Genomic DNA, 15,908 nt, shown 5'->3' with positions numbered 1-15,908 from the left:
GCCTATCAAAGCAAACTTAGGATCTTCTATATCCTATAACTTTCCCACCATAGGAATTTTTAGTTAAAATGGGACAAAGAGGAGACAATAAAATTCTTGGGAAGTCTTTTCTAACATGAGCATTTCTTACAATTCAAAAGATGGAAGTTACCCTTTGAAGAGATGGAAAGATAAACCTGTTTAATTAGGTAGAGACCCTTCATTTGAAATTTTATCTCCTTGTCTCTGTTCCTCTGATTATATCAATATTGATATCAATAGCATCTTCAGAATCTCTGTCATGACTTCATCTTTTAAATTCTTGGTATTGACTTTATTATCTGACTATATGAAAATAGTCATGGAATGCCAAACCAATGACAGCTGCAGATCCAGTATAGTCACTACAACTATTGCTGAACCCAAAAAAGCCAGAAGCACAATAATGCTGGCCTTAAATGATCTGGCACTTAATCGTCACAACCAACACTAGCATTTGTATGAGTGTTTACCATATGCCAAGTATATGTATATATGTAACTTTGTAAGATAAGTAATATGATTAGCCCCATCTTAAACACAAGGGAAGTAAGTGTAAGTCATACAGAGGTTAAACAATTTTCCTAAGGTCACACAACTGGCAAGTGGTGGAGTCAGGATTCAACCCCAGGCAGTCTGTCCAATAGCTTGTTGTTTTTTTTGTTTGTTTGTTTGTTTGTTTTGAGATGGAGTTTCACTCTTGTTGCCCAGGCTGGAGTACAGTGGCACAATCTCGGCTCACTGCAACCTCCACCTTCCAGTTTCAAGCTGTTCTCCTGCCTTAGCCTCCCAAGTAGCTGGGATTACAGGCACCTGCCACCACATCTGGCTAATTTTTGTATTTTTAGTTAGAGACGGGGTTTCACCATGTTGGCCAGGCTAGTCTCGAACTCCTGACCTCGTGATCTGCCTGCCTCAGCTTCCCAAAGTGCTGGGATTACAGGTATGGGCCACCGCGCCCGGCCTGGTAGCTTGTATTCTTAATCACTAGGCCACACTGTCTTCTGGGATTATTTTAATTGTGCCTAAAAAGCAAAGACTCTCCATGTGGGAAAAAAAAAAAAAAAAAAAAAAAAAGCAAACACTGTTTGTAGAAGAGAATCTCAGCCATGGAGTCCTACTCACTCAATAAGGCATATCAGAACCTGAGCTGGGGCCGGGCGCGGTGGCTCAAGCCTGTAATCCCAGCACTTTGGGAGGCCGAGACGGGCGGATCACGAGGTCAGGAGATCGAGACCATCCTGGCTAACACAGTGAAACCCCGTCTCTACTAAAAAATACAAAAAACTAGCCGGGCGAGGTGGCGGGCGCCTGTAGTCCCAGCTACTCAGGAGGCTGAGGCAGGAGAATGGCGTAAATCCGGGAGGCGGAGCTTGCAGTGAGTTGAGATCCGGCCACTGCACTCCAGCCTGGGCGACAGAGCGAGACTCCGCCTCAAAAAAAAAAAAAAAAAAAAAAAAAAACAGAACCTGAGCTGGACAATGCAGAGGAAAAATGTTTACTTTGAAAGAGATCTTTCAATTTCTTAGGAGTAAAGGTCTTAAAAGGGCTACAAATACTAACCTATAGGATGATTTTATGTAGTATAAGCATTTCCAATATTTTTTCTCTTTTTAAAAGTTGACTGAGCACAGTGGCTCACTCAATTCCACCACTTTGGGACACCGAAGAGGGTGTATCTTTTGAGCCCAGGAGTTTGAGACCAGCCTGGGCAATATGGGGAAACCCCATCTCTACAAAAAACCAACAACAGAAATTAGCTGGGCATGATGACGCGCACCAGCGGTCCCAGCTACTCGGGCTGAGGTGGGAGGATCACCTGAGCCTAGGAGGTCAAGGCTGCCGTGAGTTGTGATTGTGCCACTACGCTCCAGCCTTAGTGACAGAGTGAGACCCTGTCTCAAAAAAAAAAAAAAAGACATTTTTTAATTCATCCTTCTGTTGTTAGCTTATTCAGAGCAATGGTAAATTCAAGTTGTGATAATAAGGGATGATAGGGTTGGTTTTTTGTTTTTGTTTTTTGTTTTGTTTTGTTTTGTTTTTTTGAGATGGAGTCTCCCTCTATTGCCCAGGCTGGAGTACAGTGGCACAATCTTGGCTCACTGCAACCTCCTCCTCCTGGGTTCAAGCAATTCTGCTTCAGCTTCTCGAGTAGCTGGAATTATAGGCGCATGCCACCACACCGAGCAAGTTTTTGTATTTTTAGTAAAGACAGGGTTTCACCATATTGGCCAGGCTGGTCTTGAACTCCTGACCTCGTGATCCACCCGCCTCGGCCTCCCAAAGTGCTGAGATTATAGGCGCGAGGCAGATGATAGGGGATTTTATAGCAGCAAGCTGAAACTTGAAGTTTCTGGACCTTAGGATCTCCCACTCCATTAAAATATTTCATCAACCAAAATGCTTTTATATTACTGATGTAGAGCAATGTAGTATTGTATTTTGGGAGATAGAAGATTATTAAGAATGGGAGAGTTATTTCTGTGTAAATAAAACTCTATTTTGGTTATCTTTCATCCTTTCAAATTTTTGAAAGTAAAATTTTAATCAAATGCATGTGAGTTCCTTTTTTTTTTTTTTTCTTTTTTGAGATGGAGTCTTGTACCTCAGTCTCCCAAAGTACTGGGATTACAGGCGTGAGCCACCATGCCCAGCCCTGTGTGTTTTTCAAATTGATTTTTAATAGATTTTTCATGCCACACTCCTTCCTTCTTTCCTCTATTTTTTTTCTGTCTACTCGCACTTAAATTTCGGTTTTAAAATGCTCCTCCAATCTGATATTTAAATGTTTAAATAACAAGAGAAAGACATATCATTGTAATGTAATTCATAAGTAATATTCTTTTCTGATTATTTTTTCAGTATTTATTTGCTGGTCTAAACTTCGTGTTCTGACTATACTATAGAATTTTTTTAAATGTTTTTTGTTTGTTTTTTTGTTTTTTTGTTTGCTTGTTCATTTTTTTGATACGGAGTCTCGCTCTGTCACCCAGGCTGGAGTGCAGTGGTGTGATCCCGGCTCACTGCAACCTTCACCTCCCGGGTTTGAGCAATTCTTCTGCCTCAGCCTCCCAAGTAACTGGGACTACAGGCGCACGCCGCCACGCCCGGCTAATTCTTTTGTATTTTTAGTAGAGACAGGGTTTCACTGTGTTAGCCAGGATGGTCTCGATCTCCTGACCTCGTGATCCACCCGCCTTGGCTTCCCAAAGGTGGGATTACAGGCTTGAGCCACTGTGCCAGGCCTTTTTTTTCGAGACTGAGTCTCACTCTGTCACCCGGGCTGGAGTGCAGTAGCGCCATCTTGGCTTACTGCAACCTCTGCCTCCCGGGTTCAAGCAGTTCTCTGCCTCAGCCTACCTAGTAGCTGGGATTACAGGCACCTGCCATGCCCAGCTAATTTTTGTATTTTTAGTAGAGACAGGGTTTCACCATCTTGGCCAGGCTGGTCTTGAACTCCAGACCTTGTGATCCACCCGCCTTGGCCTCCCAAAGTGCTGGGATTACAGATGTGAGCCACTGCGCCTGGCCTGAAATGTTTTTATGATGGTATGCATCATTATAATTTTCAAACCCCTAGTAAGTAACCAACACTCATTTTGCCTAAACCCAAAATAGCAACGGAGGCCCTTTTAAGAATGACAAGTGGTAGGCCCTGGCCAAAGATAGCAAATCATTTTAGATCTTTCAGAAATAACAGGTGAACTTTTCAAAAGACATAGTAGATTGGACTCATGTCTACTTCCTGCTCTCCTAAAACCCCCATAAAATAACACTAAATGGGTTTTTAAAGGTGTAAACCCACAAAGATGAGAACAGTCTGAAAGACAATGGCAGCAAAAGTTGGGAAGTTGGAAAAAAGAACGAGCAGTAAATAACATGACAGAACCCCAAGCCAGCTGTGGGAAAGCCATAAGCCAACCTTGTACCATAGAACTTCCAAAAGTCTGGCAGCATCAGCACCTGTAGAAATGAGGTTGAAAGCATTACTAAACTTGGGAAGACTGGTTGAAATCTGTTTAAGAAGAATGCAGATACCCCAACCCCTACCCTATATCCCACAGCTGGGTAATTATTTTTCCCTACCCTGGCAAACATTGGAGGCTTACTCTGGAGAGGGAAATAGGGGCTCTGTGGACTGAGGAACAACAAATACAACTGAGGCAGCGGTCCCATAATGAAAACAGCATGGTGAAGTGATGTCAGTGTGCTGAGTGCTAAGATTCCCAGCCCTCTTATTTCACTGGTTACCGGAAAGCTAGCAATCGGGCCTTCACTCTCTAAGCAGGAAATCAGAGGATCTTTCTTTGGGGAAGCGGGTAAGTTTAAGAGAAGAGACCAATTTAAATGGCCCAGCCAAGATAATCCTCAGTGAGGGTAAACAGGCAACAGACTCCACTCATAAACTGAGAGCTTTTAATCAGCCATTCAGTCCCGTATCTGTAAATGTGATGGAACAACAAAGAATGTCAGATAACTAATAATCTAACAGACCTGAACTCTTGAAAGATAAAGACTAAAGCAAACACAAGAAGGTGACATGGAGGACCAGACTACACAGGGCAAGGTCTGCTTCTAGAATTCCTAATAGTACATGGGGGTTCATTAACCTTTTTCTCTCCTCTTGCAAATGTTTAAAAATTTCCATTATAATTTTAAAAACGTATTATAAACATAAGATATTGTAACAATAAAACAATAATAGCATACTATAAAAAAGAAACACTCAGAACAATAAGAGCTCTTAAAAATTAAGAAGACCTGAGTGTGAGCAATTTATTAATTGATAAAAAGAAAAAAAGTGGAAAAGCAAAATAAAAATAAAATACAATAAAGGAAATTAAAATGCCATAAAACATTTAGAAGTTAAATAAGAAATCTCCCAGAAAGGAGGTCAGAAAGATAAGAGATGGAAGAAAATGATTTTTAACCTCGAATCCTATATCTAACCAAACTATCAACCAAGTTTGAGGACAGAAAAAAGACATTGACAGACATCCAAGATTTCAAGTGCTCTTTCTCAAGAAACTGCTAAAGGATGTCCTCATCAAAAGTAATCAGTGAAAGAGGAAGACATGAGGTATAGTTAACATTCTGTTCGATTTAGGAGTGCAGGGACTCAACCAGGACAATAGTGAAGGGACCTCCTAATGTGAGACTACAGGCAGCATCTGGGTGAAATTTCTTTAGGAAAGTGAAATTGAAAGGATGTCTGATGCAAGGGGATTGCTTAGGAGAAAGATTTAGACCACAGGTCTGCCTGCCTACTGCCTGTTTTTTAAATAAAATTTTATTTGAACACAGTTACTGTGTATTGTTTATACATTGTCTCTGGCTGCTTTCATACTACAAAGACAGAATTGAGTAGTTGTGACAGAGATAGTATAGCTTGTGTCAACTTTAAATAAGATTCAGGAAATATGTCAAATGTAGAGATTATTAGAACACAAAGCTTGAGGACAGCCACCCAGGAAGCACAGATTCCAAAAATTGGAAGTCAGTATTCCAAAGTGTAGAAGTTTGGGGTTGTTTATATAGACAAGGTTTAGGGAAGCTTAACAAAATTTCAACACCTTTCTACATAAGGTTTAATGCATAGTTACAGTGATCTGATTGGGCAAGGTGGTCTTTTTCTTTCTGGAAAGGTATATTTAGCATTCCACACCGAAGGTGTCACCATCATGAGGTCTTTTGTACCATCTGGTCTGAGTTAGGTACAGGACAATAAAGGAGGTGGTTAATCTATAACAAAGGTCAGAGATTAGAAGGGCAGGAGGTCTGATCTTTGGTGTCTCCTAGTCATTTACAGAACAAGAACAATGAGGAGGAGAATTAATCTATAAGAAGCAGAAGTTGCAACTACATGCTACGTGACTCAGATCAAGGTCACATCTCTCTCAAGATTTAAAGTGTTTTGGGGATTCCAATAGCTTTTAAATTTTATTTATTTTCATACCTGCAAAGCGTAGAATATTTTCTGTTTGGCCCTTTAAAAAAAAACTTATAAACCTGATTTAGAGCATTGATTATAGACAATTGCCTGAGAGCTTATGGTTGAATTTGTTACATGTACATGGAAAATTAAGCAAAATGAAAAATGATACATAATTGCTCAATCCAGGGAAAATAAAAAATTGGTAAAGAAAGGAAAAGTAGCCATGATTTACTCCGTGACTTAGCAATGAATATATTTACATGATTATATTAATATAAATGCCTAATATTGAGCTAACTGAAATTACTCTACAACTGTATTGGGAAGATGGGAAGAATGTGCATATGTTATGGGAATAGGAAGAGGAAAGAACTTCATCCTCATCTTCCATAGTGGGAAGTCAGTAGAGAAGGCCTAGAAAAGAAGAAGCATGGTGATAAATACCAAGATAATCAGCTGAAAAAGGCGATAATCAATTCTGGGGAGGGCAGAAATGAAGGGAAGAGGGACAGGACTCCCATTTTTTCATACAAATATGTTTTTTGCTGACTTTTTAAACTGTGTGCCTTTATACCTTTGATAAAGGGGACAAAATAAAATCCCCCACTAAACTGGAAAACAAAAAATAAAACTATTTTTCAAGGTCAGCAAATACGTAGTCCTCATGCTGCCTGTCCCCTCTCAGTCCATGGGTATCATGAATCACAATAGTGTTTCCTGGTGAGTTAGGACATGGTCTCAGGTCTTGAGAATACTGTTCCAGTAGCCACTCCCAACCAGTAAAAGTTACCCCATTCATGAAAGCAATTTCTCTGATACTACTAATATTACCAATTCGGGCTGAGTCTCTGTGCTTCTCAGACTTTCCCACCAAAAGAACATTGCCTGACATTTAACTAAATGACTGAACATCCTGATTTAACTGCATTTTAAAACTTCGTCTGTTCTAAATACCATTTCTACTTAAACCCACAAACATGGGAAGACATAGTTATTCTCTGTAGTTATTCGTAGATATAATGTAATTTAATAGTATGTTTTCAGCATCTAACACTGGACCTAACATAGTAGGCTAGTAAATGTTTGAATGAATGCATAAATGAACTCTGTTGTATAGTCAACAATTTTTAATAACCAAGATACCTGAAAAGCTGAAGAAACCAACCCTTGCTAAAGCAGAAGATGATAACACAATTTTATTCAGCTTTTCATCATAAGTTGTGGTTCTGAATAATTTTGACTTCTGAATTAAAGTAGTTTTTGTTCTTTTCTTCTAACCCTTAAAAGGATCTTTCCAATTAAAGATGTACCCCTGGAAACTGATGACCTTACCACTTGGCTCTATCAACGGTTTGTTGAAAAAGAAGACCTCTTATCACATTTTTATGAAACAGGTACACAGTAACCTTTAAATAGTTGCTAAATTATAGTAACAATAATGGAAGCCTCTCTTAAAGAAAGCTGTTTGCATATTAGATCTTGAAACTTGAAAATGCACTCCGTAAATTGCTTGTGAGAAGCAAATCCCCTCATGAATCAGCTTACCCTGAGGATTATCAGTAAGGACAAAGACTATTTGAAATGCTGAAGAGTGTTATCACGATGACCTTAGGTAATATTGCTCTATGAAGTGATCTAGCATTCCTTTCCAGAAACGAATTTAAAGACATCTGTTTACTTTGTATTTCTTTTATTATTAAGATATATTTCATAAAGCATATTGCCTTTTGAAAATAATGTCAGTGTTATACAACTACTTTTTTGACAAAAAACAATTTGTAAATAGAGGAATCAGCATAAAGTATGCTATTTCAGAAATTATTTCATATCAATCTCACATAATCCTGGGTCCTGACCCCTGTGGGAATCTCTAGGGATCCAGCAGAGACAAGGCAGCTAGAGTGCCTGTTCTCATGCAGATTATATTCCAGTGGGAGACGTGGCAAACACGTCTGCAGAAAGAAAGAGAATCGGGATCATGACCAATTGGGAAAAGTTCCAGGAAGGAAATAAACAGAGATGGGAAGGGGAGTATTTTTTCTGATATGGAAAGGATGCACATGAGCCAGCTATTCACTAAGTGGAGGCGGAGAGTGGAGAGCATTGCAGGCAGAGAAAAAGCGGAGGCTCAGATGCAAGAAGGGGCTAGGTAGTATGGAAATTATATTTCAAGTAAAATCTCTCCTCTGGGGCCCTGGAAAGTCACTGAAGGTGCTTTAACACACACATGTACAACTCTAGTTAAGCTAATATTCAACTTTTATTCCAGGAGACCTACCGCTACAGAGTAAAACAAGCTAATATTTCTATCTTGTCTTTTAGGAGCTTTTCCACCTTCCAAGGGCCATAAGGAAGCTGTTTGCAGGGAGATGACCCTCAGCAACATGTGGATATTTCTCATACAGTCTTTTGCATTTTTGTCAGGCTATATGTGGTACAACATCATTCAGTATTTTTACCATTGCCTGTTTTAGGAATTGACGTGGACTTGTCAAGGTCACCATAGGAGTTGAGACTTTCTTTCATAAGTGTGCATTATTTTACATGTGCAAATCAGAATATATTTAAAAAAAAAAAAAAAAGCAAAAGAAATTCAATGGATGGATTAGTATTTATCCCCCTTTGGGATATTTTAAAACTCTACTAAAATGAGGATTAGTAATATAATGACCTGCTAATATATTTTAAGAACATGTTTTAAAAAGATACACTCTATCACATATTTAAGCAAACATCACATTTGGAGAAGAGGAAATCATAAAATCATCCTAGAAGACTATCAGAGAAATTCTGTTGCCACCAGTTACACTTGACAATTTAGTTGAAGCCCAGAAAGGTATATTCATCCCTCTTACCTGTAGTCTATATTAGGGCAGTACTCTAGAACGCCCACATTTCCACCAACTCAGTAACCTTGAGGGGAGCTGGTTGGCACCTCGCGAAGAACTCTTTCCCTGTCATTTGCAGTAACAAACTCCAGTCTTCAACAGCTAACTGAGGTACATTGTTGACATTCTCTGGGGGAAAAGCAGTGTCCACTGGACCCCTTCTGGTACTGGATGTGTTCTTTACAAAGGCTAGCTCGATCCAACACTGTGTTTACATGCACTCGTGCTTTTCCTTATCTGATTTCTCATTTTGTATCAGAGGCATATCATAAATTGGTAATTTTACAAAATGGACTTTTTTGAGATGCAGATATAGCAAAGAATTAGTAATACAGCCTGAAAACAAATGGGAGCATAGCAGTGTGTGAGGTTCTCGAGAACTGTCTTGTCTCTGTGTGTTTATTTGCCTGCCGATGCTCTCCAGCACCATCCTGCCTTGGACAGCACCCTGACGTGATGCCTCTGTTGCAGCTCAGAGGCTTTATTTTTTCCATTTTGACATTGGCACTAAATGCATTTGGGGATGGTTGGAACAAATTAATATAGAACATTTAAATGATCAGTTTAAGGGGAAATAGGCTAGTTTATAGAAAAATAAGAGCTAGTGGCTTATAATGGTGACAGGTTCTCCTGTGGCACCCCAAGGACCTGTGCAGACAGTGGTCTGTTGAATCATCACATCAAGGAGGCTGCCCCTGTCAGGGTGAGTGTAATTAGGAAAGAGACCAGCACAAAAGGCTCCCCCAATCTCTTCCAGTTGCTTTTTCTTTTCTTTTTCTTTTTTTTTTAAGACAGAGTCTTACTCTGTCACCCAGCCTGTAGTGCAGTGGCATGATCTCAGCTCACTGCAGTCTCTGCCTCCCGGGTTCGAGCGATTCTCCTGCCTTAGCCTCCCGAGTGGCTGGGACTACAGACACCCACCATCGTGCCCTGCTAATTTTTGAACTTTTAGTAGAGACGGGGTTTCACCGTGTTGGCCAGGCTGACCTCAAACTCCTGATCTCAGGTGATCCGCCTGCCTCGGCCTCCCAAAATGCTAGGATTACAGGCGTGAGCCACTGCCCCCAGCCTCCAGTTGCTTTTGAAGAGGGTAAAGTCAAGTTTCTATTTCTAGAAAACATTTTTTAGAAATACGTTGCTATGTTTGTACAATTTACCTCATAAGAGAACCACACCCTTCTCCAAAAGTGCTGGTACTGCATCAGTGAGATGAGTAGGGTTTTTGTTTGGGATTGTAAAACTATTAAGATCCTAGTAAGTCAGTGGTAGTTTACTGTGATATGAGCGTTGTAGATTCCCCCGTTGTCACTAATCACACAGATAACAATTTTGAGAAGTAGGCTATTAAACAAAAAAAGGTTAATGTTTTCTATTTTTAAATAAACCAAAAACACAGAGAAGATATGAGTTTTCCCCAGTTATGTGGGAAAGGTAAAGCAACACCAAATAAAAGCCCAGAGCAGCTTCATATTTAGGATAGCTCAGTGCGTATGTGAAAGAGAATGATGCATTAACTGAAATACCTCATTGAATATTATACTACCACTGGTAAAATGCAGAAGACAGTGTTAATGTGTTTGGTTTGGGGACTGGTTGTTATAAAATGCAATTTTTTTGAAATCTAAGCATTTCATTATGTGTTCTACAGTGACAGTGAATAAGTGAAACCAATCTCAATTTAGAGGTATGGATGATGACAGAAAGCCCAATAGAAGCTTAATGATGCTTCTGTTTGAGGCCCAGCAAGCACCACTAAATTACTGGATGAAATGAAATTGTTCACTTGAGGGATTAGTCAACCATCTGGGGGAGAAGTTGCTCACTGTCAAAGACAGCATGCACAGTCCTAGCTGACAGACCTTTTCCTCATTGCTACAGCAAGCCACAGGGTAGAGTGACCAGTTCTCCTATCCAAAAATAAATGCGAACATGCATACATAAATGTGGCTGAGGGCCACTTTTGACATCACTGTGCTCCAAAGGAACATGATATTGTTAAATATACTGTACACATTAAACTATCCTATAAGATGCTTTACTTTTCAAGTGCAGTATCATTTTCACAGTCTCCAGGGTGGCAAATACCAATAGATATGTGAGTTAATTTTTGAAAATATTTTTGTGAGTTGTAAATAGATGTGTATTTGATGTGCCCTATCCCTCTTTGGTTATTTAACATGTTCTCTCTCTTCTGTTTGCAAAATATGTTTGAAAGCATTGGTAGTGCTTTCCTTATCAGTAACTGGAGTTCTTCTGCTTGCACTAGAGAAGGTAAAGAGAGAATCAGTGTTCTTATATGGCAATTTGGGGAAGCAGCAATATGCCACTGTACAAAACTGAAGAAAAATTCCTAATTTGTACTTTGTGAAGGGAGATGAAAGGACGTTTAAAGTGTATATATTTTGTCAAGAGGAAAAAAAAATAAAACTATGCCAGTTTTATATCAGTAGCTTGTAGAAGCTCAGCTCTTCTTGGTCTTGGCTAGACTGCCTAGATTCCCAGGGCAGACAAGGTTGAGAATCCATTACTGGAATCTTGGTACTGATGAGTTACAGTGATTAGAGATCTGCATGACCACAGGCAGGTCCAGTCACTACAAAAGTGACCAAGCCAGCAGGTCACCCTTAACTTCAGAAACAATTATTGGTGGTGAACTATACTTAAATGGCAGAGAGACCTATAAGTAATGGAAAGTAAAGAAAAATTACAGAACGGAAAATAATGTGTTGGGTAAGCAAACAAATTCACTGAGAATTCCAAAAGTATATTAAAAAAGAAGATAGCTGTGAGTTCAGATCTATCATATTAGTCTTTAATATTACAACCAATCCTTAACTTTCCACTGTAAAGGAAGGATTACTAGATTAATTAATTTCTGGATAGATAATCTGGTAATAAATGATAGGTAAATCAAAAATTACTTTTATTTAGGAGTTTGAATTCTTATTCTCATCAGACTCATTTTTTTTTCTAGGGATGCTTACTAATTAAATGGTTTAAGTTGTTTCTTAGGGTTTTTTTGCCTATATATTTATGACTGTGTTAATGAGTAGTGAAATTATATGGAAAGACAAACAGCTATCAGGAAGAGTAAATACAGAAGCCTGAATAATCTATGGGTTAGAAAAGCATCCCTGAATAATCAATAGTTGACAGTATTGGCATTGTTCTCAAGCCTTTTTATGAAAATGAAATCTGAAATCACCAAATGTAAACCTGGGAGCATTATTCGAGCATTACTGTCTTGGATTCATGTTAAGAATGCCTCTTCATTCTTTGCTCATGTTGCTCACTTCTTGTGGATTTGTCTGAGTGTTTTTTGACAATCACTTCCCTAAAGACTCTTCTGAACTAGTTGGACCTGGCTAATCATACAGAGTAGCCTTTAATCATGGATAGTCTTCTTGGATTATTTTTATATTTGAAAAGAAAATGTTTTATTTGCACTACTGAGTAGGAAGAGTTAATTGTTTTTTTGTTCTTTTTTTGAAGTCATTACACAGGACTTTACTTCAGAGTTACCATTATGAGTGTGTTCAGCTCTGGTCCACAGAGGATGGATAAAAATGGTTTGTTAGGTTCTTTTGCTCTGCAGTGCTATGAGCCTTGTATCTGTTAACACGAAGAACAAAGTCAAAAGCAGCAGTGGGCAGCAGGAAGGGTAGAGACTAATATGTTTGGGACCAAAACCATCTAAGTTAGAGATTTCCAGATCACAGAGGGGCTGGGTATTCTCTGGAGCAGTCATTGGTTGGTGCTTTATTGTGATCATTTTGCACCACTCCCCAACAATTAGGAACTGGACCCTGGGAATAAGCTGAGGGTGCTGAACTGTTGGGGAAGGGTGACTGTAGCCATATGGAAGATAAAATATGGGTTTTTCTGCAAAATTTCCATCTGAGGGTTTTTACATTTAATATTTTTTTAAGACAGTTTAAAGAGCAAACGTTTTTTAAGTGTATTCTAGTTGCAAAGTATGCACACATATCTTGAATGGCTTTATTTTTATTGTGTAAAACTGTTGAACACATGACTGTGATGCACACATTCTTTACGTGTAAGGAGTCTATGCATTTTACAGTAACTTATTTTATGATTGAGTGATGAAACAGTTATACATTCAACTGCCATTATTTTTATTAAGTGCTTTCATTTTCTTTACAGTTATTACAAAATTGTATTTATTTTATACAGATGGGTTTTCATTTTCCTGATGCTGTAATGTTTACTTCAGCTTGTTGACCTTTCTTTGTGTTATCTGCATGTTGTAACGTGTGATAAGAATGAATGTAAAGGCTGTGGCAACTGTAATTAATTTTTGTAAAGGGCTGGTCACACGTGGATCTGGTTTATGAATGCATTTGGGGTGATTTTAGTAACCAGATCACCTTTTCAGAAGTTTAGACATGAACACCAAAAGAAGCGTTTTCTCAACAAAAATTAATAGCTGGTTCTATTTTTTTTAAACCTAGAAAAAATAAAGTTGATTTTTTTCAAGTAAAGTGCTTTTAATTCTTAGTAGTGGGGAGAGTGCATGTGTGTTTTACCAGAGCTATTTGGGCATTAACATCTGCAGGCAGGTACTTAAAAGCTCACTGTGGCAGTTGGATGCTGAAAGCAAACTGAAAAACCAAATGAAAAAACATCAGACTTCCTTCTTTGGTTTAAAAATATTTCCCCCTTTCTCCCCATTCTCCCAATCCAGTGGTGTGCTGGTAAATGTTTAGCAGTCCACTCTTCTGGGAAGAAATTATGTATTCAGCTGTACATGTTTGTTATAAATTTCGCTGATAGCAAGAACATACAACACAATTAACAAATAATAAGATATAAATACTTTATTGCAAATCCCATATAGCCAATTGATTCTCACAGTATACTTGAGATATATATGTCTCAAGTATACTGTGTATATATATGATTCAATTTTAATAACCAATGCTTAACAACTGCAGGCAAAATTCTAAAATGTAACCATTGGCTCTTGGGAGCCAGTAGGGGCTGTATCCAGCTCAGGAAAGAACTAAAATGCTTTTTTTAAAGGATGCTTAATTGCTTTTTGCTGAACTACTACAGTCAACCTATGATTGATTGTATTTCAACCATGATTTGAAAAACAGCAGACCGTCCTAATCTAACTCATTTTCCAATGAATTTATTGTCATTCAATCTGATAACGTGCTCTACTGTTAAAACTGTTTCTTACCATAGTACATATTAGACTTATTAAGCCGAAACCACTTTTAGCTTTAACATTGGTTGTAAATTTATATGATTCAATTTTAATAACCAATGCTTAACAACTGCAGGCAAAATTCTAAAATGTAACCATTGGCTCTTGGGAGCCAGTAGGGGCTGTATCCAGCACACCACTGCCCCATCCTTTTTTTCTTAACTATTAGTGTTGAATAAACTTCTCATAGTTATGTACTTGCTGAACTCAGGAAATTCCTATCACTGACCCTGGCAAGGGCTTTAAAGGGTAGGAAAAGCATTAATGTCAGTCCTACACAGCGAACTTTTGATTTTGAAGAATGTGATAGAAAGAAAATGTTTACTGAAATACATGGGAAGCTTGCATATTTCTAAAGTCAGCTTTATACTTTCATTTCTCAAAGCTAAGTAAACTGTGGTATAGGCATCTCTAAGATGTTAGCATTTAAAATATCAATTGTTTAGGTATTTGTAGACCTTATTTGATCCCACTGAAAATTTTAAATATTAAAATATCTTGCACAGTCTACCAAATGAGTTAAATCGTTATAGTTGTGTCTACCTCTTATTTTTCTATCTGTATTTAGGCTGCTGTTTTGGTGAGATTCTAATTTCTTTTTCCCCTGGAACTACTTTCTGTGGAAGACAAGGAACAGACTGGGGACAGAGGCCTGAAAACAAATTGGAGGCACTCAGAGATGTTGCTGACCAGCCCTATTCCTCATGAGTTGGCGGAGGGGGAAGCCATTGTTTTTAATTTCCACTTAATATGAAAATGCTTGTTTTTAAAATGTTTTTTCCTGCTGAACAACTGTATTTTTAAAAGGAAAAAAATTCTCTTTTGGCTCTAAGAAGTCAGCTGTATGAGCAGGCGTGACCATATCATAACATGCTGATATGATAGAAATCAATAAATTTTTACCTCTCAGGATCTGGGTAACCTTGTTCTTAACTCTTAGAGGCTTGAGTAACATAAACCAAGTCTCAACAGTTCAGATCACATAGAAACAGGCACACACATGGAACATGGGAGGAGGGTTGGCTAACCGCTGGAAATGAGATGGGCCCCTTTCATAATCAGAAAAGCACTCTCTAGTAGGTACAAAGGAAGAAACTGGAACAATGTTTTCTACTGGTGAGCAGGGAGCATATCACAGAGCTCATTTCTGAGTTTTTGCCTGGAAAGATTTTAGTGCCCCACTCTGGAATACTTTTTGCCTTTTGGGTGTGGGAGCACTGCAGATGGAGATGGTAAAGTTCTCACTGTTCAGTTACCCAAGGCAAGAGAACACTCAGCCATTCTTTGATTGTAGCAGCTGTCTGTGTGGTGTCATTGAAAAAACCTGGCACTAGGATACTTCCCTTAAAATATCAGTGGTTGCATCTTTATTCCTTTGTTTCATTTTTGATGGAAAAACTCCCTGAAAGGGGTCTTACCTTCAGTTTCTTACCAGTGGACACTGTATCAGGACCAGCTGATGGACATTTGAGGGAAACGCAAATAGGTACCTAGAAGTGGAGAGATCAGAAGAACTTGGAGTGCTAGGAAGAGGAAGCCAGGAGTGTTAGAGGACAAAAGGAAGACCAGAGGCTGCTGTCCACAAACAGGTACACACATCCTTGATACACAAAGACTTCCAAGGAAGAAATCAACTTCCATGAGAACTCTGACCTAAGAGTGCCTTCCCTGGGAACTCACCTGTAAAAGATCCCACCTCCCATTTCAGATAACTGCCCACTTTTTTTTTTTTTTTTTTTTTTTTGAGACGGAGTCTCGCTGTGTCTCCCAGGCTGGAGTGCAGTGGCGTGATCTCGGCTCACTGCAAGCTCCGCCTCCCGGGTTCACGCCATTC

The 15,908-nt window shown here is 38.8% G+C and overlaps 1 protein-coding gene across 16 annotated transcripts in view; it reads left to right on the top strand.

The window, feature by feature from the left end:
- LPGAT1 (lysophosphatidylglycerol acyltransferase 1) overlaps positions 1 to 14,986 on the top strand; it is a 95,857-nt gene extending 80,871 nt beyond the window's left edge. For 11 of the 16 annotated variants that reach the window (XM_074035877.1, XM_074035868.1, XM_074035901.1 and 8 more), the window contains 2 exons: positions 7,241 to 7,347; positions 8,276 to 14,986. In XM_074035877.1, coding sequence (XP_073891978.1) covers positions 7,241 to 7,347; positions 8,276 to 8,427 — 259 coding nt within the window. In that variant the 3' untranslated portion in view covers positions 8,428 to 14,986. Of the gene's footprint in view, positions 1 to 7,210; positions 7,348 to 8,275 lie in introns of all 16 variants that reach the window. The other 5 variants (XM_074035861.1, XM_074035859.1, XM_045396653.3 and 2 more) reach the window with 1 other exon arrangement.
- Positions 14,987 to 15,908: the final 922 nt, after the last annotated feature.

Source organism: Macaca fascicularis, chromosome 1 (assembly GCF_037993035.2).
Source record: "Macaca fascicularis isolate 582-1 chromosome 1, T2T-MFA8v1.1".
Lineage (NCBI taxonomy): Eukaryota > Metazoa > Chordata > Mammalia > Primates > Cercopithecidae > Macaca > Macaca fascicularis.
The sequence above is the reverse complement of the archived record's forward strand: the minus strand, read 5'-3'. Positions and strand labels throughout refer to the sequence as shown.